This window comes from Oryctolagus cuniculus, chromosome 18 (genome assembly GCF_051225735.1).
Source record: "Oryctolagus cuniculus isolate XC-2025 breed Fujian yellow rabbit chromosome 18, ASM5122573v1, whole genome shotgun sequence".
In the NCBI taxonomy this organism is placed as follows: domain Eukaryota; kingdom Metazoa; phylum Chordata; class Mammalia; order Lagomorpha; family Leporidae; genus Oryctolagus; species Oryctolagus cuniculus.
The window spans coordinates 17,248,180-17,276,145 of record NC_142884.1 but is presented as its reverse complement, the minus strand read 5'-3'; the positions used below and the strand labels follow the sequence as shown (position 1 = coordinate 17,276,145).

The window sequence follows — 27,966 nt, the reverse complement described above, 5'->3', positions numbered from 1 at the left end:
AGCTGCGCTGCAAGCGTTGAGAGTAAATGCGGCTCTGTAGCTCACACCGCCTGCTCTCCAGGTGCAGGGCCCAGGGTGCCCGATTGTTTCACAGCGAAACGCAGACGGGGCCAGCGGAGGCGCAGGACCAGGCTCGGCGTTTGCTGCTGCCCTAATTTTGAAACTGCCTTTTGGGAGTGGAAGTTTCCTCTTTGAAAAGTGGCTGTTAAGGTATAGGTTGCATCCATGTCCTCTTCCTGCTGGAATGCCCTTCCTCCCTCTGCGCTACCCCGGCTCTTCCTGTGCAAGTGGGCTCTGCGTAGCGTGGGTGGGTGGGTGGGTTTGGTTTTTCATGTGTGGGTTGGCTCTGAACAGGTCTGCCTGAGGGCAGAGACTGCTCAGGTCAGCATCGCCCAGCGCTGAGCTCTCATCCCCTGCCCATTTGAACATTATTGTAGCCCCAGGAATCTGACCGATCCTGTGTTAAGGCCTCCTTGGTTCTCCCTGAGCCCCAGGAATCTGACAGATCCCTGTTAAGGCCTTCCTGGTTCTAGCTGAGCCCCAGGAATCTAACAGATCCCTGTTAAGGCCTCCCTGGTTCTAGCTGAGCCCCAGGAATCTAACAGATCCCATGTTAAGGCCTCCCTAATTCTCCCTGAGCCCCAGGAATCTGACAGATCCCTGTTAAGGCTTTCCTGGTTCTAGCTGAGCCCCTGGAATCTGGCAGATCCCTATTAAGGCCTCCCTGGTTCTCCCTGAGCCCCAGGAATCTGACAGATCCCATGTTAAGGCCTTCCTGGTTCTCCCTGAGCCCCAAGAATCTGACAGATCCCGTGTTAAGGCCTCCCTGGTTCTCCTTGAGCCCCAGGAATCTGACTCATTTGGCTTGAGGCACTTTTACAAAGATCCCAGGTTCCGTACGTTGATTACCTGATGCTATCCAGTGGGGAAGTAGGAGTCTTGTCAATGGAGCGCGGGGGCAGCTGAATGTTCACTTGGGAGATGAAGGCAGATCCTGACCTCACACCATGTACAAAAATGAACTCCAAATGGATCAATGACCAGAGTGTAAGAGGTAACTGTGGAACGCATAGAAGGCACAGGTGTAAGTCATCTTGACCTTGGCTTAGCCAACGGTTTTATTGGTTACAACGGCAAGAGCAGAAACAAGGAAAATAGGTGAATGAGAAGTTCTTGGGACCCTGCACATGCATGGGAGACCTGGAAGAAGCTCCTGGCTTTGGATTGGTGCAGCTCTAGCCGTTGGGGCCATATGAGGAATGAACCAGCAGATGGAAGACCTCTCTCTCTCTGCCTCTTCATCTCTGTAACTTTCAAATAAAGAAATAAATCTTAAAAAAAAAAAAAAAGGCCACTATTAAAGTCAAAAGGAAATTCGTAGGGCATATTTGTAAGCCATCTGTTGAAGATCTAGTGTCCAGAAAATAAAAACTCTTACAGCTCAATGATAAGAAGATCCAACCCAGTTAAAAATTGAGGAGAGGCTTTGAACAGAGATTTTTCCTGAGAAAATAAACCAGTGGTCGACAAGCATACGACAGGATGCTCAACATCATTAGTCATTAGGGCAAAGCAAACCACAGTGAGATATGACTTCACACTCACTGTAATAGAAACCGTCAGATGGTGCCAAGCACCGACGAGGATGTGGAAATCAGAACCCTCGCGTCGCTGGCGGGAACGTAAAATGGTACAGTCGGTGGTTCCTCAGATGACTAAATGTGCAGTTACTCTGTGACCCAGCAGTTCCTAGCTTTATACCCAAGGCGGTTGAAAGTATATCCGCACAAAACTTGTAGACAAATGAGTTGTGGCAGCGATAGTCATAACAGCCAAAAGGTAGAAACAACCCCAAGACCCATCGGCTGGTAGATGGAAGAACCAGAAATGCTGTACCTACACAGCGGATATTCTTCAGACATAAAGATCACAATCCTGCTGCGTGCGACACCTCCCGGAGGCCCTGAAAACATCCACGTGAAGGCAGCCAGGCCCGAGAGGCCAAAGCTCAGGATTCCGTCTACGTGGAATGTCCAGGACAGCAAGTCTGTAGACGGAGAGGAGGTTGGCGGTTGCCAGGGAGCGGAGGGAAGGGACGTGGGGAGAGACTGCTAACAATCGGGGTGATGGAACGTTCTGGAATAGAAATTAACCGGTGATAATTGTGCAACCTTCTGAATATACTAGAACTTAGTTTGATACTTTGAAAGGGTAAATTTTTTATAGTGTGATATTTTACTAGACAATGTTGATCCTCCAAACTATTATTAGTTTCACAAGAATATATGTAGACCTGTGTTACAGCAGTTCTGCTCCTGCCTTTGTGTGGACAACTATTGCTGCAAACCAGCTACCTCACAACTTAGTCATGTTAAATAATACACGCATGGTGAGGATTCCATCAGCTGTGGACTCCATAGACAGTCGTGGTCCCATAAGATGGTGGTGGGGCTGGGAGACTCCTGTCGCCCAGTGCTGTTGGCCAGCCTAACACCCTCGGGTTCCAGTTCTGCACGGGACAGGGTTCAGGACAGGGTTCAGCCTGGGAGCAACAGGTTCTACCACACAGCTCGTGTGTTGCGGCTGTGACATCTCCGTGTGTGCGAGTGGCGAGTGTGCTCTGTGTTTGCACAACAATGAAATCCCCTGGCGATACGTTGCTCAGAGTGGATCCCCGTCATTAAGCAAAGCATGATTTTATTCATTATCTCAAAATAAAACTTCCAAATGATTCTCAGGCACAGCCGGGTTGAGAACTGCTGGATCTGAAGGCTCTCTGGGAGCAAGACCCGATCTGATAATTATATCCCTTTACTCGTTTGCTGGTCAGCTGGCTAGGGTGGGGGGGGGGGGGATGAGGGGATGACTGCTGTGTGTTTGGCAAGTCCTAGAGGGGCCTGGCTTCTACCGCGGTGCCCAGAGCGGTGCCGTCCGCACAGGAGTGCTGTGGAGATGAACAGACATCTACTGAGCGCTGACAGGCTGCTCGGCATGTTACCCTGCCGAATGCTCACAGCATGTCCGTTATCCTCATTTTCCAGCGGAGGAAGCGTTCCGAGGCTGTGCGCACTTTATCAGCGCTGACACCAGGACTGGAGCGTAGAGACCCTGCTCGGGAGCCCCGAGCTGTGCCCATCTCTCCGGGCACGCTGGAGTCTGCAGAGCAGGGCAGCTTCTCGGCCTGCCTCCCTCCAGCCCGCCCACTGTCCCTCGGGGTCCGGGTCCAGCTCTGCTTCCATCCCACTCTGCAGGCCAGAGCAGAGGGCTGGTGAGGGCTCCCCTTCCCGCTGCAGTGCGAGGCCCAGAGCGTTGTCTTCCCTTGCTGGCTTTGGGAGTATCTACAGCCTGGGATTATTTTTGTGAACTCCTGAAAGCAGGTGGTTTTTGTCTCTAAGAAATAATCCTCGCTGAGACGAAGGAGGAGTTAGAAACCACAAAGTCCTAAATGGCAGCCCAACCCTACTCCATTCCTCCCTGGCTTCGTGAGCACCTGCTGTGTGCAGAACAGGCAGCACTCCAGGCACACAGTCCTGGGGCAGGGAGGGCCCTCTGGTGGAGCTTCTGATACCCCCTAGGAGGGGCAGGTTATGAACAAAGGACATGATTTCTGAGAATAGAAAGGGCCATAGATAAAACAAAATGGTAAAGTGAGAGCCTGGGGAGGCATCATGGTTGGGAAAGGCCCCCTGGGGTGACGGCGTTTGAGAGGAAGTGCTGGGTGAACAGACAGCCATGGAAAGAGCAGGGGGAGGTCTCTGAGCAGGGACTGTGTCCCAGACCAGCCTTTGCAGGGACACGCGTGCTTTCTGGTGCCTCATAGGGATTGGCCAAGGCCTGAGCTTGGCTGCTGGGAGGGTGCGGGGGTGAGGAGCGGGCTCTGGACAGACACGCAGAGCCTTTGGAATGCTTGCGACTCCACGCCGCGGTATTTATACCTCTCCTCCAACTGGGAAGTCAGGGCTTTTTCATGTAGGCTGAGAAAACTCCGAATAAGGCAACCTCAGACCAGGGCTCAAGAAGCATTCCATATTTCACTGTAATTGCTTTCAAATTAGGTTATGTCGTCATGGGGCAGGCGCACATAGCATGGCCACTCTGCCCCTGGCCAGGGTTGGGGACTGGACAGGCAGCCAGCCCCTTAGGTCTTCCAGCCTCAGGAGCAGCTGAGTACCTGTGCTGTGCTGGAGTGCGTGGGGGTGCCTGCGTCCCACGTGCCTCGGGAGCAGCTGCTTAGCTGTGCTGTGCTGGAGTGTGTGTGTGTGTGGGGGTGTCTGCCTCCCACGTGCCTCACTCACCTAATCTGGGGCCTGTCGCCATGACTGGTTCACCTCTCCACCTGCTCCCTGGGTTTTATCTCCTCTGGAGTGCCGTGCAGTCAATGGATCTTCACAGCCGCGCTCACAGGTGGAGCCTCACAAACTGTTCTAGAGGCTTCACACTCCCGTGCCAGGGCGATTGCTTTTTTGCCTGGGCAGCTGGTAACCCAGATTCCAGAAGGCTGAGCCGCCAGGCCTTGAAAGCGCCTTTATCGCTGGTGATGAAGCCCAGGGCCCCGGAGCAGGCTCTGCTTTCAGGAGCTGAAAAGATGCCCCACCGGGGCCTGGCCTTGCCTGCGACCTGGCAGCGGCCCGGGCGATGGGTGATAAGGCTGGACGCCTGCCCCAGGAATAAGTAGCTGTCCCTGCCCTGTGTCCGAGCCCCGGACACCCTTCCCGAGGACCCGTGGAAGCAGGAGCCATGGGCAGCGTCAGAGGCCACAGCAGGCAAGGTGGGAGTTCAGGAGGTGGGACGGCGCCCCAGCGGAGCGGCAAACGCGACACGGTATTTCAGAGGCGAGGTTTGGAAATTCCCAGGACCCCAGGGAGCGCTGTGTGTCCCCGGGGAGCTTGCTGTGGCCATCTGCAGCCGGCCCTGTGCCTTGTACTTGTAAGGGCATTGATACCCTGCTCAGCGGTGGGCAGCTTGAGAAATCTCGTGGAGCGTGGAATCAGTGGGATCCATGTGTGGGCGTGAGCCCGGCGGTCGGGACGAGGGGGGGCACCTCCGAGGCTGCTCCAGATCCTCTGCCTGTGGCGCTCAGAGCCAACCCACGCCCCAGGCTAGGGACTCAGGGGGAGCCTGTGCCCGGGCCAGACTGACTGCTTTATTCTGGACTTCGCGGGCTTCCAGCATCCAACTGATTTTTCCCTTCACACACCCCCTGCAGCACTGACGGAGCTGGGGGGAAGGGAAGGAAGGCCTTTTGAGCAGGGCAGCAGCCTGGCCCAGGTTCTTCTCCCGCTCACTACCACCCAGCACTGCCGCACGCGACGTCGCCTTGCAGCTCCCGAATGCTGACCAAGTGGAGGAGGTTCTGTCTACCTCTGTGGGTTGGGAGAGGCCCCGATGAATGGCTCGTTAAAATCTACTGCCGCCACATTCCCAGCTGCTTAGATCACCTCCTGAACAATGTCTGTCATTCATTCACCCGGCCTCCCCACATCCTGGCCTCTGGGAGGGTCCCTGTGACACAGGAAGTACTTTGTGACCAGCGATGCCAGGCCCCTTCCCCCAACACATAGTGAGTGACAAAGCAGAAACAGCCCTTGTGCCCGGCTGACTCTGAGTCCAACAGAAGAACCCACAGGGTTTCTTTCCTCTTCCGCTCCCTGTCCCCTCCCCGGCGTGCCCTGAGCCACCACAGCATACTGCGAATACCTCCTGGGGCGTCCGTGGGTGGGTCAGCTCTTCTGGGGTTTCCACCTGAGCGTGTCCACACCCTTCCTTCCTCCCTACATAGGTGCGGCTCCCTGCGCAGGGGCAGGGGCAGACAGGCCAGGAACTGTGCTTCCCTGTCCTGCTTCGGGACAGAGGCGCAGCCGGGGCCTTTGACGGTTCTGCTGGTTTGATGGCGCCAGCCAGTGCCTTGCCCTCCGCCCAGACACCATGGAGTGCGGGTCCACTCTGTGTTGGCTGTGTGACCCCTGTGCCTCAGTTTCCTCCCCTGTCAAATGGAGATGGTGTCATCTCGTGATCCCACTTGGCAGCTGGCAGTTGTCGCGTGGATACCTTTAACGGGTCCCCGCCTACTGCTCAGAGTTGGGGCTGCCCCTGGGAAGTGACCCTTGACAGGAAGCCCAGGGAGCGTGATGCTTTTTGCTTTTTCCTCCACCCATGGCTGTGGTTTCTCCAAGAGGAAGTCGAGTTGGCTTTTCTCAGGTGGTACCGGTTTCCCGACAACCATCCCAGACGTGGATCCTTGCTCCCAGGGTGCCTTACACACACAGCAGTAGCCAGCGCGGCCACTGGGGGGCCAGTCCTCCTCCCTCCTCTCCTTCCTCCAGCTGGACTGTCCCTCCTACTGGGGGTGCCTTGCCCAACGTGAGAACATCCTCCTCAGGACACTTCCCTGTGTCTGCAGGGAGGGGCGCAGGGGTCCCACCCTGCCCAGGAGCCCCCGGCTTTGAATCCCGCTCTGTGGCTTTCTGGTCCCTTTCTGATGGGGCAAATCACATCTCTCAGGCCCTTTGCTTCCTCGTCTGTGAGAGGAATGTGACCTGAGAGACTCACTTGTCACTGTCGCCGCCTTTCCTGAGGGTGTTGGGCCTGCAGCCCAGGAACTGTTGGTTAACAACTCCTCTCCTTGCCCTGTTGGAGCTCCTGGAGGGCACAGGCCCTGTCCACTTTGGCTCACTCTTGGGTACTCAGCACCGGGCCTGACCCCGGGTCACCACTCAGCAGCTGCTTGTTGAGGGAATGACTGCACCCACCCGTGGTGGCCTGGGGGCGGGGGTGGCTTGTAGCTCACGGCCTGAGAATTTGCCTGGCGTGTGGGAGGTGTGATGGGCACTGGAGGCCTCTGTGGAAACCTCGCCCCACCACACACACACACACACACACACACACACACACGGGAGAGCAAGGGCAGATGCAGTGTTACGACTGTTTCATGTCCCGTTTGCATCCAGTCCTTCCTCACCAGCCTTGCTGCTTGAGGGTTGCTGTCTGCGGGGGATTTGTCCCCAAGAGTGGCCTCGTCATCTTGTGAGTCTCTGGTGTCGCCCCCCACCTTCCAGGGAAGAGTGAATAGGACTGAGCAGGGCTGGGGTTCCCTGCCCCCATGGCAGGTTCCGGAGGGAGCGTCTCTGTCTCTCACCCGGAGGCCGGGCTGGGTGTGCTCCAGGGCACCTGCTCTGTGTTCTGCGTGGGGCTGTGCCTGCTTCCAGTCAGGGAGACAGAGCGCGTGGCATGGTTACCATTTATTTAAAAATAGGCCTGCCTTTGACACATATATAACTGAGCACTTACTGTGTGCCAGGCACAGGGCTAAGTGATTTACTGGCGTCCTTTTGTTTCATCCTCATCTTGAGAGGAGAGATTATGGTCCCCATTCATCACCCAGGGAGTCAGGGCTTGTTTGCCCGAGGCCACAGCAGACTGCCTCGCGGGGAGGCAGGACTCGCACCCAGGTCCGGGTGACCCTGCTGCAGGCCAGAGCTCTTGTTTACGACCCAGGGAAGGTGAGCGACGGTGGGACCTGTGTTTGGAGGGCAGGTTGCACCTGCTGAGCACCGTTCTTGTGCTTCCTGGCCCTGTGAGGACACATGGCCTGGCCTGGACTGGGCAGGGTTCATTAGGAGCCTCCACAGGTTCAAGTGGGGTGGTCTGCAGAGGGTCTCCTTTGATCCCATTTCCCATCCAAACCATGGAGGTGGGCTGGGGGCCTTTGCAGAGGCCTGGTCTTACTCTACCTGGGGATTGGATATGAAGCAGCCAGCTCGTGTGTGTGTGTGTGTGTATGAGAGAGAGGGAGAGCTGCTTTAAATGCATTTTCCCCCCAGTTTAATCCTAAGAGCAGCTGCAGGAGGTAGACTCTGGTAAGTCTGTTTTATAAGAAAGAAAGCAGGCTTAAGTAGGTTAAGTCATTTGGTTGGAGACAGCAAGTGAGCAGAGGAGCTGGCTTTCAAAGCCAGGGCTGTGCACCTGCAGAGTGTGCAGGAGTGGCCCTCACAGGCCGAGGTAAGGAGCGTGCCATTTAGACGCTGTGCTGTCTGCCCTCCTGCAGACAGCACAGGGTGCCAGGGCCGCTTGTCTGCCCTCCAGGAACTGCCCCCTGCTTCCTTAGGCTGTGGGCTGTGGCTCGGCCACTTTGCAGCCTGCCAGCACCTCTGAGATACATGCAAGAGCAGAGGCCCAGCGTCCTGGCCACTTCCTGCCCAGCCCAGTCTGCGCCGAGTGCCGTTCTTGCTTCCTGGCCGCCGTGCAGGTGGACTGCACTCTGGCACTGTAAAGGCTCGGGGACCTACGTCCACCCCTTGGGGCTCACTTGTGTGCACATTACTTCCGTTGAGATGAAAAATAAGTGGGGCTGGCTGCTAGAGGAGAGCTAGGGTGGTGTGGTGGCTGGGGCAGGCGGGGGACAGGGGAAGTGGTGGGCAGGGTTTCTGAGACCAGGGCGGGAAGGGAGGAGACTCTGCAAGGCACAGGGCTGCCCCAAGAGCCGCCGCCACTCTGCGGGAACAACCACCTGGAGTCCTGGCTGCCCGGGGCCCGGCGGTGTCTCCATCTCTGTGTTGCCCGCACGACGCACAAGTCAGGAAGCTTGGGTAACTTGCCCGTAGAAATAGGGTAACCGCCACTCTAGCCCTGGTTTGTCTGACTTCCGAGTGATGTGTGGGAAGTGGGGTAAGAAGGCCGGGGCAGGCAGATTAATGTGGCCCTGCTCGGTGGCCTGCTCCTTGCGGGCCCAGCTCTGAGCGGGGTAGGAGAGGCCCTGGAACCTTGCAGGGCTCCAGAGGGAGGTGCTCTGATGGGATCCGCGCAGAGGAGGGGCTGACTGCATCACGTGGGGGATGGGGAAGCTAGGGCTGCCTGCCTCCTGTGGGGGCTGCGTGGTGGCTGTGGTTTGAGGGCTGAGTAGTGGTGGTTTCATGGTGAGGCAGAAGTAGGGCAGAGGCCTCCTTAGTGGGGGGACAGCATCATGCAACCAGGAGGGGTCTCCATCTCCTAGGCAGCACAGCTTGCCACGTTGGCAGGGGCCGGGGCCGGTGGTCTGGTTGCCTACACTTGCCCCAAGCGGCATCCGCGGTGTGCTAATTAGGTGGCGTCTTTGTCTGAGAGGGGTTTGTGTTGAGTCTCTGAGTGAGCAGGGCTGGTGACAGTTGTCAAAACACGTGCTGCTTGGCCAGAGGGTCCGTGGAGGCCCCTGGTACCCCACATGGCCCCTGCCTGCATCCTAGGCATGGAATGCGTTCTTGCCTGTCCCTGGCCATCTGCCCGCTTCTACGCCGGCTGCTGCAGATGGAGGGGGCAGGGCGGGTTGCAGGGCTCAGGGGCTCTGTGAGAAGCGAGGGCTTGGGGTTTTTCCCAGGCCCTGCTGTGGGAGAGGGAGGGGGCTGTCTCCCCAGCAGACATCTGGGCGTGTGGGTGCTGACCGACCTCAGGCCTGGGCGTTCTGCTGTCCTTGGTGATTTGGGTGTGGGACTTGGGCTTCTTGTTTAGAAGAAGGTCCCTTACCTTGCTGCTGACCCTGGTGGGGTGCCTGCCTCCCACTTGTCTTCTAGCCCCTCTAACATGCGCTGTATCTTAAGATTTGAAAGGATGAGGTATGGAATGTTCTCCAAGAAAGAGCGAGGCCAGGGCATTTGTGCTGTAGGAAACCAAACTGCAGGGGGCTGTGTCCCCTGCTTTCCGGGAGAGCTTGCTCGGGCCACCCGAGCTCAAAGGAAGGCCTAAGGAGACCTGGTGTTTCGGGCAGCTCATCCCTTCTGGCTGCCTTCCTGTCCTAGGTCCTAGCTCTGCCGCCAATGGGAAAATTGTAGCCTGAGCCCCCCCCCCCCCCAGGAAGCTCCATGGGTAAAGGAAGCTGGCGCTCTGCCGGGGGGCGCGGGCTGGGTGTGTGTCCCAGAGGGCCAGGCACCTGCCTGACACCTGTCTCCCTGGCCCTGTGATCAGTCAGCCTCACGCGACTGATGGGTGGATGGCGGGGGTGGTGCCTTCGTGGCATGCAGGCTCGGGGCCTCCACATGGCAGCTTGGTGTTGTGGAAGAGCAGCTGCTGCCGGCTTGCCAGGCTTGGCCACGTCCAAGCCCTGCCACCAGAGCGATGGCTTTGTAACTCCTGAGCCTTGGTTTCCTCGTCTCTCCTGCCTGTGCCACGGTGAAGATCAGAAATGATGTGGATCGGGCCGGCGCCGCGGCTCACTAGGCTAATCCTCCGCCTTGCGGCCCCGGCACACCAGGTTCTAGTCCCGGTCGGGGCGCTGGATCCTGTCCCGGTTGCCCCTCTTCCAGGCCAGCTCTCTGCTGTGGCCCGGGAGTGCAGTGGAGGATGGCCCAAGTGCTTGGGCCCTGCACCCCATGGGAGACCAGGAGAAGCACCTGGCTCCTGCCATCGGATCAGCGTGGTGCGCCGGCCGCAGCGCGCCGGCCGCGGCGGCCATTGGAGGGTGAACCAACGGCAAAGGAAGACCTTTCTCTCTCTCTCTCTCACTGTCCACTCTGCCTGTCAAAAAAAAAAAAAGAAAAATAATGTGGATCAGAGGGCGGTGACCAGGGCCCGGCCGTGAGCGAGCGCCCCGAGGTGGCTGCTGTGACCCCGTGGGTGCTTTTGGTCGGTTCCAACAGCCAGGTTCCCCCTGTGTGCCGCCCTCTGCTCTGCTTCCCAGACCTTCACAGCCTGGTGCAACTCCCACCTGCGCAAGGCCGGCACGCAGATCGAGAACATCGACGAGGACTTCCGCGACGGGCTCAAGCTCATGCTCCTGCTCGAGGTCATTTCGGGTGAGGCTCCCGCGGAGCGGCCTGGGGGCCGGCCGGGGCCTGGTGCGGAGGGTGGAGGGGCCGCCCCCGTGTCTGTCCCTCTCTGTCAGTGCCCGGCTTTATTCTGCGCCCGTGTCTCCCAGGGGAGCGGCTCCCCAAGCCGGAGCGTGGGAAGATGAGAGTGCATAAGATCAACAACGTGAACAAAGCGCTGGACTTCATCGCCAGCAAAGGGGTCAAGCTGGTCTCCATCGGGGCGGAAGGTGAGCCGGAGCCGCGCAGCCGGGGTCGCCCCGTGCGGGCCCCGGGCTGAGGCACAGCGTCTGCGTCTCACACACACAGGTGGTTTTGTTGGTGATGCACCGCTCAGGGAGCCTAGAATCCTACTGCGTGTGCAGCAGGGACCACAGTGGCTGCCCTGGGGATGACGTGGGGCCCACAGGCTCCTCCCCACCCACAGAAAACTGCAGGCGGGCTCAGCCCAGATCTGGGAGGACAGTGCCCGCACCCGCGAGGGGCAGGCTGCTGCTGTGGGGGGTGGGAGGGGAGGCAGTGGGGAATGGCTGTAACTTGAACCAGACCCCAGTCAGCGCCATGCGTCCTCCCCTCTGGCAGACGTGTGATGTGGCCTCTGTGCTGGGAGCACTGGGCCCCTGCGCCCCTGCCTGGCCTGGGTGGGCAGGAAGGAGCGTGGAGGAGTGAAGGGGACTGCCAAGGCCGTGTCAGGGCCCCTGGCCACCCAGGACCCTCTGTGAATGCCCAGGCCCTCCCACCAGGGCAGCGGGCCCTGGACAAGGTTTTGGAGACACAGTGAGGCCCGATGGAGCCCCAAGGCGCCCCCCACCCCCACCCCGGCCTGGGCTCACGGCCTTGCTCTTCAGTCAGAGCCGATTCTTGCCCTGACAGCCATGTTGTCCCAGCTTTGAGAAAAACAAAGAAAACTAATTGCTGCTAATGACAGGGCTCCTAGAGCTTGGCCAAGACTTCAGGCCGGGATGTGTGTGCCGAGTTCCAAGGCCCTGCCCCGGCCCGGGACCTCACCACGGAGGGGTGCCAAGCCTTGCATGCCACGGTCGAGGTGGTTGGGTGTTTGTTTAAAAAAAGTCAAAACCCCCAAATTCCATCAGGCCCTGAGATTTTCTGTCCTTGCACGGATCTTTCCTCTGGGCTCTGCGCCAGCCTTCTGCCGCTCACAGCTGCATTTATTTTGCGCAAATGCCGGTCTTGTAAATACAGACGGGGTTAGAGGAGAGACCCATGGCAGTCGTCGGTTTCCATTTGGAGAAAAACTCGGTCCAAGAATGTTCTCTGTTCATGCCCAAACGGACTCGCTCCCAGTCTCTGTGGCCATCGAGCGTTGGGATGGAGCCGAGGGCAGCCTGGCGGAGACATTCCTCGGGCTTTGGAACACCTGAGCACCCTCACCCCCCAACCCTGCTGCTCCACGTGTTCCGGCCATGCTGTGGGCCTCCCTGTGGGGCGTAGGAGAGGCTACAGAGCCGCAGGTGCAGCTGCCAGTCAGAGAAGCAGCCAATGGATGTATCACGGGAGAAGCCGTGCGTCCTCCGCTCTCAGGAGCCTCAGCCCTCTGTGGCCAGCGTGCACCTGTAGCTGGCTGGGCTGGGCCGGCGGTGGAGCCGGAGCCACAGCCTCGCCTCCAGCTTGTGCCCTGGAAGGCCTACAGATTTCCCCAGGGAAATTACTCTTGTGCCCTGCGCCAGGAATGGGCAGGGAGCTCTGCCGTGTCCAGGCCTGGAGCCCTGAACCCTGGGGTGGGACAGGGCAGACGCCAGGGCCCTCTTTGGCCTCTCAGCCCCAGGCCGGGCATTTTCTCTCATCCCAAGAGCCAGGAGCTGCCCTCAGCTCTAGGCCAGGGGCTCTACCTCTGCAGCTTCTCCAGCGTGGCGAACAGAGCCCCTGTCTGCTCGGCCAGTGTCCCTGGGGGAATGGGGAGATCTCTTCCTCCAAGCCAAGTCCCCCTGGAGTTTCCTGTTCCCAGGGGTCAGTGAGGCCCCTGCACTGTCCTTCATATATGTCTTGGAACTTGCCCCTTCATCTAGCCCCTCTCCTTGAGTGCCCGCGCCCGGTCTTCTAAGGATGCTGCGTTGCTGTTTGCCCTGTACCTGGTGGTTTAAGATGCGGGGCAGCAGAGGCATTTAGAGAGCCGAGCCAGGGCAGGGAGAGGTGGGTCACGGAGTTAGGGAAGCCTTTTCTGAGAGGTGGCACTAGCAAGGGCCTGCAGGAAGGGGTGGGAGCACTTTGTGGGTGGGCAAGCAGGGCCCAGTGTCCCTGCTGGACGCAGCGTGGGATTTAGAGGAGGGCAGCGGAGCTGGACCAAGGGACTCGAGTTTCCTGTGAGCCTTAAGCAGGGGAGGGACACGAATCTCATGCACTTTTATCAAGGGCTCCCCCGGGCCCCCGCCCAGCCCCGCACCGGCTGCTGTGTGGGGTACAGAGAGGGAGCCACCTCGCACACTGGGGGAGGTGAGGGGTGGGCCGTGGGGCGCAGTGGGTGGGAAGGAGGGGGACATCCTCAGTGGACAGTGGTGCGTGCACGGTCACTGCCTGAGGCTGGCGCGGCACACAGGGCACGACATGTGAGGGCCAGGAGGGAGCTGTGTGCCGTGGCTCAGGCTCCCGGCTCGGACCTTGGGAGGAGCAGTCCTTTGAGACTGAGCCGCCGGATACTGGTGGGCAGGGGCCCTCGTGACCGGCAGCCTGAGGCCCAGCTGAGGCGGCTTGGGTACCCGTGTGTCCCCAGGAGTGGGTGAGCCAGCGTGTGGGTGGGGCCGGAGGCTGCCTCCGGAGCGAGCCGAGGACTCTGCCCGTGGGGTAACCACCTTGCCCCCCCCCCCCCCGCAGAGATCGTGGACGGCAATGCGAAGATGACCCTGGGCATGATCTGGACCATCATCCTGAGGTTCGCCATCCAGGATATCTCTGTGGAAGGTGAGAGATGCGCGGAGAGCCGCCTCCTCCCAAGCCTGCCCCACGAGCCGGGCGCGTTAGAGACGGCCTCAAGTTCTGCTCCCGTTGGGGGGAGCAGCCCCCAGGGTCTGGCCCTCCGCGGGATCAGGCTGCGGATGGAGAGCGGTGCCCCAGCCAACCCCGCCCTCATGGCCTTTCCTGCCCCGGGGCTCAGGTGTCCATCCGGGGCACCTGCACTCTCGGTGTCCACCTCACAGACCTCACCATCCCCTCGGGAAGCGAGTGAGGATGGCTGGCCCATGTTACGGCCTGGTAACCTGAGTCATGAGCCAACCAGTGACCCATTCTCCTTTCACTCAACACCCCCACCCTTGAGCCATTTAGTTATTAATTTACCTAAAAGAGATCTCCCATTCTCTGGTTTACTCCCCAAATGCCTGCAACAATTTGAGCTGGGTCTGGCTAAGGCCAGGAACCAGGAATTCCATCCGGGTCTCTCGTGTGGATAGCAGAGACCCCTTGACTTGGGGGCCATCGCCTGCTGCTTCCCAGGACACACATTAGCAGGAAGCTGGAACTGAGAGCAGGACAGGTCTTGGACCGAGGCACTATGACATGGCGTGTGGGCATCCCAGGTGGCATCTTAACCACTGTGCCAAATGCCACCCCCATCCCCACCCTTGGACCTTTGCCTCTGTGGACTTTGTTTTGTTTTTGTTTTTGACAGGCAGATTTAGACAGAGAGAGAGAGAAAGACAGAGAGAAAGGTCTTCCTTTCCATTGGTTCACCCCCTAAATGGCCGCTTCCTCCTGGTCTCCCATGCGGGTGCAGGGCCCAAGCACTTGGGCCATCCTCCACTGCCCTCCCGGGCCACAGCAGAGAACTGGACTGGAAGAGGGGCAACCGGGACAGAATCCGGCGCCCCAACCAGGACTAGAACCTGGGGTGCTGGTGCCACAGGTGGAAGATTAGCCAAGTGAGCCGCGGCGCTGGCCGCCTCTGTGGACTTTGAGTACGTGGAGTGGTCTCCTGGGTGCCAGGTCATTGTCATGACCAGAACAGATATGTTTCCTGTCCTTGTAGAACTCTCAGCCTAAGGGGACAGCCATGGGGAACACAGGGCCTCCTGGCCTCTCTGTTCTACTCCCCGAAGCCATGGCCAGTGCTGGGAGACCCTGAGAAGGCCAGGCCCAGTGCTCCTGCCCACGGGTTACTTACGTTGCTCACAAGGGACCAAGGCCAGTGTCAGTGGCTTGTTTGACAGCGTGTTCTGGTGGGTAAAGTCACTGGCTTTGTGGCCAGAGATGTGGCACGGGTTCAGGAGCCAACACAGCCACTTGCCGGGGTGCCCCGGGCAGGGGGCTGGCAGAGGGCGTGCGTGTCCGGTCGGGAGCGGTGCTGTCACTGCCGCCGCCGCCACGTCTGGGTTTGGGTTGAGCCCAGCCTGATCATGCGTGTTTGAGCTGGTGCTCACCGTCCGCCTGTGTTCTCCAGAGACCTCTGCCAAGGAGGGGCTCCTTCTGTGGTGCCAGAGAAAGACGGCGCCGTACAAGAACGTCAACGTGCAGAACTTCCACATCAGGTAAGCCGTGGCTGCACGCCTCTGGCCCACCTCACCCCCAGCGTGGCCCGCGATGCTGCTTTATGTCTGTGCTGGTGTCGGTCTGTGACGCCAGCCCTCGGGGAGTCTCTGCCCCTGTGCTCTCTGCCTCGCTGTCCTGGGCTGTCCAAGGCTCCGCCAGGCCTCGTAGCATCTCCTCCCTCCTAATGTGAGGCGACTTCCAGGAGAACCACAGATCCCCTCCTTCTGACATCTCACCAGGGGCCGGAGCTTAGAGTCACTGCTGACGGCCGCGCTGGGGGGGTGCGCTCTGTGGCTGCCAGCACCAGCGACACTTAGCCCTGCCGTGGACCTGCCCTCCCTAAGAGGACCCTGACCTGCGCCCCCGCCGCCACTGAGGCGAGCAGCGTCCGCACCCACGAGGTCCCGAGTGCAGCAGGAGGTGGCGCTGGGCGGCCGGGGGTGGCCCTGTGGTGTCAGGGACAGGGCCTCCGGGGCCCAGTGCTGCTGAGTGGTTAGCAGCTCATGGTCTCCCCTCGACGGCTCTTCCCCGTGTGTCCCCTCCCTTTTCCAGCCAGCGGCAGGCTGGTTCTCTCTACACTCATCACCCGTTTGTTTAGTCAGCCAGTGACTCTCTGGGGAGGGCCTGTCCTAGGGACGCCCCTGCAGTGGGGGGGCCCAGCACTTGGCGGGGTGCAGCTAACCCAGCCCAGGCGTGGGAAGTGCCGCTCAGGCAAGCAGATAGGACAAGGGTCAGAAAGCAATTTACCTGAGGCCTCTCTCGGGAGGTGGCACTGAGCTTGGCCCCAGAAGCAGCCAGTCTTTGGGGCGTCTCAGAGTAGAGAATGGAGCCAGTTTCACACGTGATCTTGGGGGAGTTTTTCCTCAGAGACCCTCAGGCCAAGCAATGTTCGGGCATTGAGCCAGCCTGTGGCCTGCCCTGCCTGGGTCAGACTAGTGAGGGGTGGTGTTCCCACGGCCCAGGCACTGGCCCCCTGCAGTGGGCCAGTGACAGATGTAAAGGACTGGTCACCTGTCAGGCACTGTCAAGTGTTTCCTCATTCAATTCCCACAGCAACCCTATGAGGTGGTGTTGTTACTGTCCCCCTCCCCAACCCACCCCCATGCCTCCAGCAGAGAGAGAGAGAGAGAGATCCCATCGCTGGCTCACTCCCCAAACGCCCATACAACCAAGACTGGGCCACCCTGAAGCCGGGAGCTGAGAACTCAGCCCAGGTCTCCCGCGACGGGGGCAGGGACCCAGCTACTTGAGCCATCACCTGCTGCCTCCCAAGGTGCCCCTTAGCAGGAAGCTGAGACTGGGAGCGGAGCCAGGACTTGAACCCAGGTAGTCCAGTGTGGAATGCATGTGTCCTGAGCAGTGACTTAAACACTATACCCAGAGCCTGCCCCTGCTGTCCCCATTTGATAGGCGTAGAAACTGAGATAGCAGATTTTGTGGCTTGCTTATGATCACTCTGTCAGAAGGTGGCAGAGCAGGCTCTGACCCCAGTCTGGCTCCGGAGGTCACTCTCGTAGCCACTGTGCCGTGCTGTGTCCCTGTAGCTCCCGGCACACACCAACCCTTAGTAAGCGGGAGTTGCTGCGGGTGCCCGGGGCCGGTTAGCACTCCCCCAACAGCGAGTGCCCTCCTCACGACCTCTGTGTTGCACCCCCAGCTGGAAGGATGGTCTCGCCTTCAATGCCCTGATCCACCGGCACAGGCCAGAGCTGATCGAGTATGACAAGCTGAGAAAGGTATGCATCTCGCACTTTCCCTGGCAGCCCTCAGGCCCCCAGGTCTGATGGGCTGTCTCTGGGTCGTCATCCCCAAAGCCGAGACTCACCAGCCTCCAGAGTTGGATTCTCTGGCCAGATGCTCAGGCTGGGAGAGCCCCCTGCCAGCTTTGCCCAGGCCCCCGGCGTGGCAGCAGACTCTTGGCCTTATTCCCCCTGGGGCCGTCCTATCCCCCTCTCTGGCATTGCAAGCAGCCAGGGTTATTTGAGGGCTGGCCAGCTGTGCCTTCCAGCGCCCCTTCCGTGACCTTGAGCATTCTGGAGGGTAAGGAATTGTAGACCATTCCTACAGAGGATGGCCAGCACTTCCCCTGCAGTGGCCTCTTCTTCTTTTACCAAGATTGATTGATTGATTTGAAAGGCAGAGAGCAGCTTCCATCTGCTGGTTCGCTCCGATGCCTGCAGCAGCTATCCCGGTCTCCCCCATGGATGGCAGGGGCCCAAGCACCTGGGCCATCCTCTACTTCCTTCCCGGGTTCATTAGAGAGCTGGAGTGGGGAACAGAACAGGTGGAACCTGAACCGGCATTCTGATTCAGGGAGCCGGCATCACAGGTGGCTGTTGAACCTGCTGCACCACAACGCCAGCCCCCAGGGTCGCCTTCTAATCTGCCTGTGTACAAAGCGTGTACGACCCAGGCCCTGGCCTCCAGGGGCTCCCAGCCTCAGGGGGTAGGAAGGACAGTGGTGTACAACGCAGACCAGCCACACAAGGCCACGCACATGAACTTGGGCTGCTGGGCGTTGGGGTGGGGCATAGGTCAGTAGGCACTGAGAGGAAGGGTGGTGCCGCTGAGCTGGGGGCGGTGGGGTGGGGTGGGGTGGGTGGGGCGGATGGCATTCAGGAGGGAGGCACCAGCCTGTTCCCACCAGAGAATGTGAATTGGGCTCTGGCTGGCAGTCAGTACAGGGGAGTGAGGAGGGTCATGGTGCAGGGCCTTCAGTCCTGGAGCAGCAGGGAGTCCCTGAGGGCACTGGGACAGCGTGAAAGGACACTTGAGGGGCCCTTCTTGGGTCTGGACCACACCTGCCAGGTTTCAGGGCAGGGGCCTGGCCTGAGGTCTGTGGGTGACCGGGGATTGGAGAAGAGTGCACCTGTGTATCTACAACAGGGACAGCCTGTGTTTGCCCCACAGAGGTTTTGGGGGTGTTCCTTTGGGTAGGAACTGAGTTTCTCCAGGGTGCACACTCTGTCCTCCTGCTGAGAGTGGGCTGAGAAACCCTCCCAGGTGCCCCCGGGCCTTTCTGCTCCTGTGACCTGACCCTGACAGACTTCCTCTGTCTCCCACCTGCCCTCCCCAAGGATGACCCCGTCACCAACCTGAATAATGCCTTTGAAGTGGCCGAGAAATACCTCGACATCCCCAAGATGCTGGATGCGGAAGGTAAGTGCGGCCGTTCGTACAGTCACGTGTCCTGGGGGCCTGGCCCGCCCGGATCTGGCTCTGGGAGGGGGACTGTTGGCTCGTGAGGGCTTTGGGGCATCCTCAGGGAGTTGGGAGGGCTGAGCAAGTCTGGGTGAACTGGGACGGACAGTTGTGTCGCCCTGGGAGCCAGAGCTGGGCAGCCTGAGCCAGCCACGTGTCTTCAGGGACGGAGGGGAGGGGAGGGGAGGGCGTGAGGGATCGTCTCTCCGGGGGCCGCATGTCAGGCCAGGCCTCAGGGGAGGGGCCAGGTGGCCGTGGAGGGCTGGCTCCGGCTTCCTGCACACCGCGCGGGCGTCCCCCCTCCCTGCTTGCAGCAGGCGTGAGCCTGGAGCCACCAAACGGGAAGATTTTGTTTTTTCCTTTTCCGGCTTTGCTCCGTTTCCCAGCCATCCACCACCCCCAGCCAGGACCATGGCTCTGGCCTCTTTCGGCCCTTGGACTTGACTGTCCTGTAGCCCCTTGAGGCCACTCTCAGAGAGAGGAAGTGGCCTCCTTTCAGTCTGGTTCCCACAGCCTTGTCCTTTCCAGAGACCATGGGGGAAGGAGGGGCTGAGGGCACGGCCGAGCCCACCGTGTCCCCTGGTGTCCCTGAGTCGGCCCCGAGGGTCCTGCCGTGGGCATGGCCGGGGCTCGGTCAGCCTGTGGATCCCACCACGCGGCAGCCCCTCGCCCCTGCTCGGGCAGTTTAACCCTTGTCGTTCACTTGCAGACATCGTGAACACGGCCCGGCCCGACGAGAAGGCCATAATGACCTATGTGTCCAGCTTCTACCATGCCTTTTCGGGAGCGCAGAAGGTACCGGGCAGGGCCAGGCAGGCCCTCCTCGCCGCCACTGCCCAAGCCGCTGCCGTCTCTCGCCGCCCATGCTCACCTCATTTCTCTTGCAGCCAGCAGTGGCCTCTCTCTGACTGGAAGCCACCCCCCGCCCAGCACTCCCTGTCCTCGCAGCTTTTCTGGTGTGCCACGGTGTTTGCTGAGTACCTGGTCCGTGCCAGGCTCTGTGCCAGGCACTGGGATGCAGTAGTGACTGAGTCAGGCCAGGCCTCTGCTCTCAGGGGGGGTGACGTCCAAGGGGGAGAAACAGGACAGGCGAGTCCGGACAGTGCTATCGGGTGGTGAGACAGCGGCAGCAGGGGGCGGCCGCGGCAGGGGTGATGGGAGCGAGCACCTGGCGTGGTGAGCAGGCGCTGCCAGGTGAAACCTGCGGCAGAGGGTGAAGCAGGTGCAAAGGCCCCGAGGCAGGCACAGGCTTGGCTGCCTGGAGGGAGGCCTGGAGAGGGCTGAGGGGGAGCAGAAGAGGTGAGGAACCAGCGGCCGGAGCAGGCCGTGCCTGCAGGACTCCTGTCTGGGGTGAACCGTCTGTGTTCTGAAGGCCTCGGAACAAAGCTCAGACGTGATGACGCGTTGACGAGGGCCTGCTTAGGTTCTCAGCTCAGTCAGCGTTTGCATCCTCCAGGCGCAGCGTGGCTTCCTTGGTAAGGGCCGCGGTGAGTCTGTCTCGCCCGTAGGCCTGGTAGGAGGGGCTCCCCACCCACACGGGCCTGGGCTGGGGCCTGGCTTCCAGTCGAGAGCAAGCACCGTTCCTCCTGCATGAGCCTTGGCCACCCGGCCACTGCCTGCGCCTTTCACTCTATCCTGCCTCTCTCTCTCTCCCTCTCTCTCTCTGCGCAGATATTGTGGGCACTCTGAGGCCAGATGAGAAGGCCATCATGACTTACGTGTCCTGCTTCTACCACGCTTTCTCGGGGGCTCAGAAGGTGAGCTGGCGGGGGCGCTCCTCGCTGCAGTCCTGCCCTCACTGCCACCTCCTGTCCTCACCATCTCCATCTGTGGTGGGAGCCCTGGCCAGGCTGGGGGCCATGTGTGCTGAGTGCTGGCTTGGAAAGACCTCCTCGCACAGGTTCCCCGTGGCCGGAGGGGCCCGGCGCCTCCCGTGGTTTGGCTTGGCCAGTGCAGGATGCTCCCTTTGAGTGCAGCCCACCGTGTGAGGGGGACAGAAGAAGAAGTGGAAGCTCAGGATTTCAGTGGGCGGCAGAGCAGGGACCGGACCCCTTGGCTGTCCCACCGCGCTCTTTTATGGCCCGCAGGAGAGCCGCCTGCCTGCCGTGCCCTCTGTCCAGGGAGCACAGGCCCTCCCACTCTTCCTGACAGCTCTGTGTCGTCCCAGACTCCCAGGAAGGGCTCTGCCCGAGCGGGTTGGCCTCCTCTGGGGTTGCACCTGCTGACCCGGCTCTGCCAGCCCTATCTCCTCCAGAAGCTGAGCTGATGCAGGCCGAGCAGTCATGGGCACTCATTTCCCGTGGCTCTCCTGAGCCTGGCCCCCCTCACGCTGCCCCTGCAGCTCCTGGGAGAGGCCCTGGGCTGCCACACGGAGGCCGCGGCACGTCCGTTGCCTCCCGAGGCATGTTCCTGTCAACTTGATCTTGGTATTGGTTGGCCAGCGGGCAAAGAGAACAAGGAATCCTTCTCACCCGCTGAGCGCCCCCTGCACGGTAGGCACTGTCTGAGGACTTCCCACGCACAGGCGCTCAGAGCCCCTGCGCACCCCAGGGCGGGCCAGGCGTGGTGGCCCTGTTGGAGAGGGGAAGTTGGAGTGCAGAGCGAGGATGGACCGTGCATGCTGCCTTCTGCCAGCTGCCCTAGAGCGAGCCAGGTCCAGCGGGGGCGTGTCCTGAGGGCCTGTGCCCACCCTGCCGCCCCTTGGGACGGTTCTGGGAAGAGAAGAGCTCCCGTGGGCAGAGGGCTTGGAACGAGGCCTGGCACAGTGAGTGCCCCGTCGGTGGCTGGGGAGCTCTTGGGGCCAGTGCGGTTGCCCTGCCCCGCGCCCTGGCCAGGTGGTCAGTGCACTCACAGCACACGTGCCGTGGACTCCCCTGGGGGCCCCACGCCGGCCTCCTGCCCCTGCTTGACCCTCCGTCCTCTTCCACCTGCGGTGCTCCTGTGCTTGGGCCTGCTCAAGGCCGAGGAGGCCCTGAGGGGCCTGGGGAGAGGGGCCAGCAGGAAAGCCCAGGTGGGAGCAGCTGGAGGCTCCGCAGACCCCACCCCTCTCCCCTCTGTCCCTGGTCTCTCCTTCGAGGGAGGCAGTAACGGCCAGGCAGTCAGGAGCCTGCCTGCCTGCCCGCGAGAGCGCTGGGCCCTCTGTGTCCCCTGACTCCCGGCCGTCTCCCCGAGACCCCAGCAGGCTCTTGGGCCCGCACAGTGGTGTTTCCTGCGCCCGGGTGAGCCCCGCCCAGCGCCGAGTACCCCTGCTGGCTGCTGGTAGTTCACTCATCGTCACTGCTTTAACCACCCACTCACTGACAGCACCTAAAACACACCAGGCCCAGAACAGCGGCCCCTGTAGCCGCCGAGCGGGTTCGAGCCTGGGGCATCTGTTGTCTCGGCTAAGCTGGCGGTCAGGGTTCGGCCCCCAGGCCCGCCCCTCCTCGCACATTTGGGGCTGGTGCTCTTTGGCCGAGGCCTTGCGACCCTCCTGCCTGTGCAGTGTTGCCCGGGGCCTGCAGGGTGTGTGTGGGCGACCACAGCTGCCCGTGCCCCTCCCCAGCTGTCCCCGCTGCAGTCTGGCTCGGAGCCGCCTCCCGAGCTCTCTGTTTTCCTTCCCCGTCACTCTGTAGACCCTCCTCACTATTTCTGTTCCTGTTCTGTTGCTGTTTCAACTCCTCCTCTTGGACCCTTTCTGTGCTCCTGAAAGGTACCTGCTGTCTCCTCGCCCCGTGTGCCCCCTCCCCGCCTCACCCTGTGCCCCAGCAGGATGCAGCAGGACAGGCTCCTACAGTTCTAGGTCAGAAGCTGGCTCCCCGGCTCCCTTCTGCCCGCCTGTGAGGGGAGAGGAGGAAGGGGGCCAGGCGTGCACTGCCTGTGCACCGACCCCCGGCTTCCTCTTGGCCTCACGGCAGCTGCCTTCCCTGACAGAGGGCTTCCTTCCAGATGATCCCGCCCAGCCGCACCCGGTCCTCCCCTCTGTGGGCTCCGGAGGGTGTGCTCTCCCAGCGGGAGGCCCCCAGGCCCTCGCAGCGTGCCCAGGGGCCCTGCTCTCCGGGCTGGGGCATTTCACAGGCAGCACCCAGGGCCCACCTTGCTACAGCTGCTTTTCCTCTCCTGCCCCTCCTCAGGGACTGTGTGGGCCACAGAGGGGCCGCTTTCCAGGGACGGGCCTGTCAGGAGGGGGGGGTCACCAGCCCCCACCGGCCCTAACCGTGTGTGCTTCCCCCACCCCAGGCTGAGACTGCCGCCAACCGGATCTGCAAGGTGCTGGCTGTCAACCAGGAGAACGAGCACCTGATGGAGGATTACGAGCGGCTGGCCAGCGATGTGAGTGCCCACTCGTGCCCCGTGCCTCTCCTGCTGGTTAGCCCTGGCCAGGAAGCTGGGGCAGTGGGACCACCTAGAAGGGGCCGTGGCATCGTGCACCATGGAGTTGGACCAAGCCAGTGTGACCTTCCAGGTTGGCCTCACGAGGCCGAGGTCAGACTGGTGGGCACCATACAAGCCCAGCATTCCTACCACGAGGCCCAAGGAAGTCCTGACACCTCACTGCTCTAGAGCCGCCTGGGAGCTGCTGCAACACCCCATTCCCATGCCCTGCCCTGGAGCCACCGCATCCGAAAGGTGCAGAGGCCAGGGGCGGTGCTGAAGTCGGTGCCGGCGGGCCCTGGGCCGGTGCTTGCTTCGCAGGCAGGAACAGCCCACGGCGGGAACCTCAGAGCACCCCTTCCAGAAAGGGCCAGGCATGCCCAGGAGCTGGGCGGTGTGCTGGTTAGCACCTCCCCTGGAGTCTCCTCATTTTTAAAATGTCCAAACAGTTCAGGCTCTCGAAGAGCAGCAGTGTGATGGCTGTTCCGGAACCACTGGTTCCCAGACTCTGAGATTTCCCAGTCCAGGAAAATTTGAAAAGCCTTTGGGGAACCAACCTAGGGTGGCCAACTTCTTATTTTGCCCAAGTAAAGACATTTTAGAAAGACAGCCCGGGTCTGTTTCCACCATTGTCTCTGACACCAATCAAGATGTGCACACACATAGGTCCTCTCGTCCTCGCCTCTCACTCTGCCAGGGTGGGCGCTGGAGTGTCCAGTGTGCTTGTACCCTCCTCTCCCCACCAATCTGAGTCACTCCTTGTTCAGTTTCACTTGCCACCTTTTGTATATCCCAGGCCCTGTGCCCGTGCTGGCCACCCGACAGTGGGCCAGGTGTGCCGGGCGGCCCCTGCAGTACGGGAACTGGGCAGAGCCAGGCTCTCAGTGTGGAGGTGGTGGAGGACCTTCCAGGGCAGCCACCGCTTAGGTCTGCGGAGGAGGAAGGCTGAGAGCCGAGGGCAGCACAGGGCTCCCGGGGGGCACGTATTCCCAGAATTCCGGATGACAGGACGCACGGGGACGTGGGGCTGGCAAGCGGGAGCAGCCCCGAGGAGCAATCTCGTGGGCTCCGAGGCCACCCCGCTGCTTCCTTGCGCCCGCAGCTCCTGGAGTGGATCCGGCGCACCATCCCCTGGCTGGAGGATCGCGTGCCCCAGAAGACGATCCAGGAGATGCAGCAGAAGCTGGAGGACTTCCGGGACTACCGGCGCGTGCACAAGCCGCCCAAGGTGCAGGAGAAGTGCCAGCTGGAGATCAACTTCAACACGCTGCAGACCAAGCTGCGCCTCAGCAACCGGCCCGCCTTCATGCCCTCCGAGGGCAGGATGGTGTCGGTGAGTGGCCGGGCCGGGGCCCTCGGGGAGTCGCTGGGAGGAGCAGAGGACACTCGCAGCTCTCGCAGAGCAGAGTTCGGCCGGCACGGCGGGTGGGCTGCAGGGGTGGGTGAAGGGTGTACGCTATGTGACTCTTCCCCCGCCCGTCACGCCCCTGCCTTACACCCAGGAGTTTAAGCCCCGCCGTACCACGGTTTGAATTTGAACCGCCTGACTGCAGATCACCAAGTGCTTAGAGCAGGACAGCACCTGGACGCTTACCTTTGGGCTTCCATTGTGCAGTCGGTGGTATTCATTCATTAACACCGAACCGATTGCATCTGCCGCGCGCTGGGTCCTGTCTGGGCGCCTACAGAGCAGGACACAGAGCGGACCCCAGCCCGTTTCCCGGACTGCGTACACATCCACCCGCTGGTGTCCCCCTTCCCCCCTGTCCCCACAGGACATCAACAACGGCTGGCAGCACCTGGAGCAGGCCGAGAAGGGCTACGAGGAGTGGCTGCTGAACGAGATCCGCAGGCTGGAGCGGCTCGACCACCTGGCCGAGAAGTTCCGGCAGAAGGCCTCCATCCACGAGGCCTGGACCGACGGTAGGGCGCGGTCCCTGGCCCAGGCACGCGTGAGCACGCACAGAGCCCCTCCCGTGTCCCAGCTGTCCGCTGCTCGGGGCGTGCCGCAGGCAGCGAGGAGCAGTCGGGGGCCAGGTCTGCTCTGGCCTGGGGATGTTACTCCCAGGTGGGCCCCTTGCTGCATCCTCCAGGAACACAGTTGGGCCCCATTCAGTCTTAGGGGGTGACCCTGTGCCTGTCCCCTGGGCCTTGGCTTTCCTGAGGATGGTTCCATCCCAGTGCAGGGTGGGTGTGTGGACAGGCCGTCCCCTCGCTGTCCCCCTGTGTCCAGTCGGCCTCCCCTCTGCTGCACCCCGCAGAGTCTGTGCTGGTGGATCTGTGGTCACCAGCACACTCCTGAGCAATAAGGCCAGGGAGCCGCCTCCTGCCGCTGCTGCCCGACCTGAGGCCAAGCTCCCTGACTTCACGTGGCCCACCCTGGCCACCCCGAGCCTCCTTCCCAGGGGCCTAGTCCCCTGCAGGGCCCAGGATGTAGAATTCCATCACTCCCCTGGCCCTTCACTGGGAGCCACACCATGACCGAGTCTAGAAACCCAGGGTCCAAAAGCCTCCGAAAAACCGCCAGCATCTGGGAAAGTAGGAGAGCGTCCCTGGGACAGCCTCTGGCCAGCACTCCTGCCACCTCCTCTCCCGTCACAGCGCTCTGAGCCCCTGGGGCCCGCTCCGGCCCCCAACCGCGTGAGTGTGCCGGCCTGGGACTGCTGAGCCGGGGATCCCAGCCCGCCTTGCCCTGTACCTCCCACGGCAGCTGCCAGACCTAAGTGATACCCCGAGGCCTGTGTGCCAGGGAAGGACGCAGAGGACGAGAACGGGTGCAGGCGCCTGCTCAGGCCCCCCAGGGGTGGCACCCATGCGAGGGGTGTTGGCCCAATGCCATCCTGTAGGGGGGAGGAGAGCTGGCGTTTAATTCATTTGTTCATTTATTCACCCATTCAGTCAATAAACATCTCTTGGGCCTGTGCAGCTTCCCATGAGGCAAGGCCCCTACCCGACAGCTCTTAGGCCAGTGGAGGGCCCCTGGGCACGTAATTGGTGTGGCCACACCTGTGACTCTCGCTGTCATCTGTGGGCTGCGTCTGGCCGTCATCCCTCTGGACTTCCCTGTAGGGCCTCTGGCCTATGCAGGCTCTTCAGTGGCTCACTTAGGGCTTCATGAGGTGTGGGTGTCCTGGCCAAGCCGAGCCCTCCCTCGCTGGGAATGACCAGGGCCAGTCTTCCCCTGAAAGCATTTAGAAGTCAGCTCACGCTCCAGCCGGGGCCTGACTGGGGCCTCACACGCCCCTGCCCACCTGGTGTCCACCTCCCTGACAGGTGCTTTGGCATCTGGCCCTGCCCCTCACATCAGCCCGAGTCCCTAGGCAGGCCTGCCCACCCTCGTTCCCAGTACGCATAGCCTCTGTCCTCTGAGCCACAGTCACACAAGATGGGAGGACAGGCTGGCAGCCCGGACCCTGCACTCCTGGGGGCCACACAGGGCAGCCCCGGGAGCAGGTAGGGGCCACCGTGACTCTGTGCTCCCCTTGCAGCCTGCAGGGGCTTGTGGGTGCTTCTTGGAGGGCTTGGATTGTCTAGGGGTATAACCGAGTCCCTCGTGCCTTTCCCGGCTGCCCCTGCGCCTGAATCCCGGCTTGCAGCCCGCCCACCCCCCGTTCCTCTCGGTGCAGCTCCCTGCTGAAAGTCTGCTGAGGCAGAGACAGGACTAACCTACTATTTCTGGTCCCCACCCTTGGGAGAAAGCGATTTGGAGAAGGGAATTGCAAGCTTGCTTTGTGGTTAAGCTTCCTGCCTCGGGGCTGGGGCGGCAGGGCCAGTGGAGTGAGTCTCCCAGGCTGCCCACCCTTGCCTGCCAGCGCCAGGCCTTGTGGGGGAGGGGGGCTGTAGTCACTGGAAGATGAGACTGGGAGGGGCTGGGGTGAGGACTGCCCTGGCTCTGTGCCCTCCCCCCATCGCCTGTCCTCAAATACCGCCGCACTGAGACCACAGAACACCCACTCCACAGTGAAGGCAGCGGCCCGGGAGCGCCTGCTCACCAGGCCGAGCGGGCAGAGCTCAGGGGTCCCAAGCTGCCACTCGAGGCAGCCCCAGGCTTTCCTGCAGCGGGGCCCCTTCGGGAGCTGCTTTCCCCTGGGGGCTCTGGGGCCCCTCCCCCGCCTGTGGGTTAGCCAGTTCCAGGGCTGATGGCAGAGCCTGGCGACCAGCTTTGCCCTGCTCCCAGAGACAGCCCAAGACACTGTGGGGGTGCAAAAGTGTGAGGACCACCGCCTGGGGGACTGGTCCCCAAGAGCGGGAGTTCGGGCCCAGGGCTGCAGACCCAGCTGTCCATCCAGGTCACCGCCCTCCAGAACTGGGTGTCCAACTTGCCAGCCGGGGGCTGCTGCCCTGTTCTTGGTGTCTCCTCTCGATACAGGATGCCAGGGTTAGCACACGGGGTGAGTTGGGATAGCTGTCTCACCCCACCAACCCTAGAGTGTCTTCCAGGTCCATAGCTGAGCTTAGATTTCTGGAAGGCAAGGAAGAAGATTCTAGAAGTTGCAGCCTTCATGGCACCATCCTTGGCGAGGAAGGAGGTGGGGTTCGTATCCCTCGCTTGGATTCCCGGCCCTCAGACTCCTGCTGCACCCCCAGGGAAGGAGGCCATGCTGAGGCAGCGGGACTACGAGACGGCCACCCTGGCGGACATCCGGGCTCTCATCCGCAAGCACGAGGCCTTCGAGAGCGACCTGGCCGCACACCAGGACCGCGTGGAGCAGATTGCGGCCATTGCCCAGGAGCTCAAGTACGTGCGGCCTGCGTCCTCCCCTCCCGCGTCCCAGGGCTGCCCCGTGGAACAAGGCCTTTCGCCTGCCCTCTCAAGCCAGGACGAGAAGCGAGCGGGGGTCTGGATTCCCTGGCAGGGACTGTCTTGGGCTGCTTGTCCCAGGTCCTTGGGCTTTAAGGGGTCACGGGGGCTCCAGGCCAAGCAGGCCCCTGGCCCTGGGGAGCCGGCCTCCGAGCCGCCTCAGCTCCCAGCCGCCCCTCCCTGCGGGATTGGCTGCACACTGAGCCCTTTGTTCAGCCCGCCCCTCCCTCTTCCTCGCTGAGAATACGTTTACTGTGAGAGCTCCCAGGCAGCCGGCTCCTCTTCCCTCCCTTCCCCACCCCAGTCAGATAAACTTGTGCACACAATTAGTACACTGGGCCTCTGGGGCCGTGAATGGGG

General features: G+C 61.4%; 1 protein-coding gene across 6 annotated transcripts in view; it reads left to right on the top strand.

Moving 5' to 3' along the window:
* ACTN4 (actinin alpha 4) overlaps positions 1–27,966 on the top strand; it is a 64,238-nt gene that overhangs the window by 29,362 nt on the left and 6,910 nt on the right. For 3 of the 6 annotated variants that reach the window (XM_051847125.3, XM_051847127.3, XM_051847129.3), the window contains exons 2-12: positions 10,646–10,760; positions 10,883–11,002; positions 13,602–13,688; positions 15,163–15,250; positions 16,909–16,987; positions 18,329–18,410; positions 19,162–19,247; positions 22,671–22,763; positions 23,908–24,138; positions 24,581–24,728; positions 27,393–27,543. In XM_051847125.3, the coding sequence (XP_051703085.1) occupies positions 10,646–10,760; positions 10,883–11,002; positions 13,602–13,688; positions 15,163–15,250; positions 16,909–16,987; positions 18,329–18,410; positions 19,162–19,247; positions 22,671–22,763; positions 23,908–24,138; positions 24,581–24,728; positions 27,393–27,543 (1,280 nt within the window). Of the gene's footprint in view, positions 1–10,645; positions 10,761–10,882; positions 11,003–13,601; positions 13,689–15,162; positions 15,251–16,908; positions 16,988–18,328; positions 18,411–19,161; positions 19,248–20,123; positions 20,210–22,670; positions 22,764–23,907; positions 24,139–24,580; positions 24,729–27,392; positions 27,544–27,966 lie in introns of all 6 variants that reach the window. The other 3 variants (XM_051847128.3, XM_051847126.3, XM_089319219.1) reach the window with 1 other exon arrangement.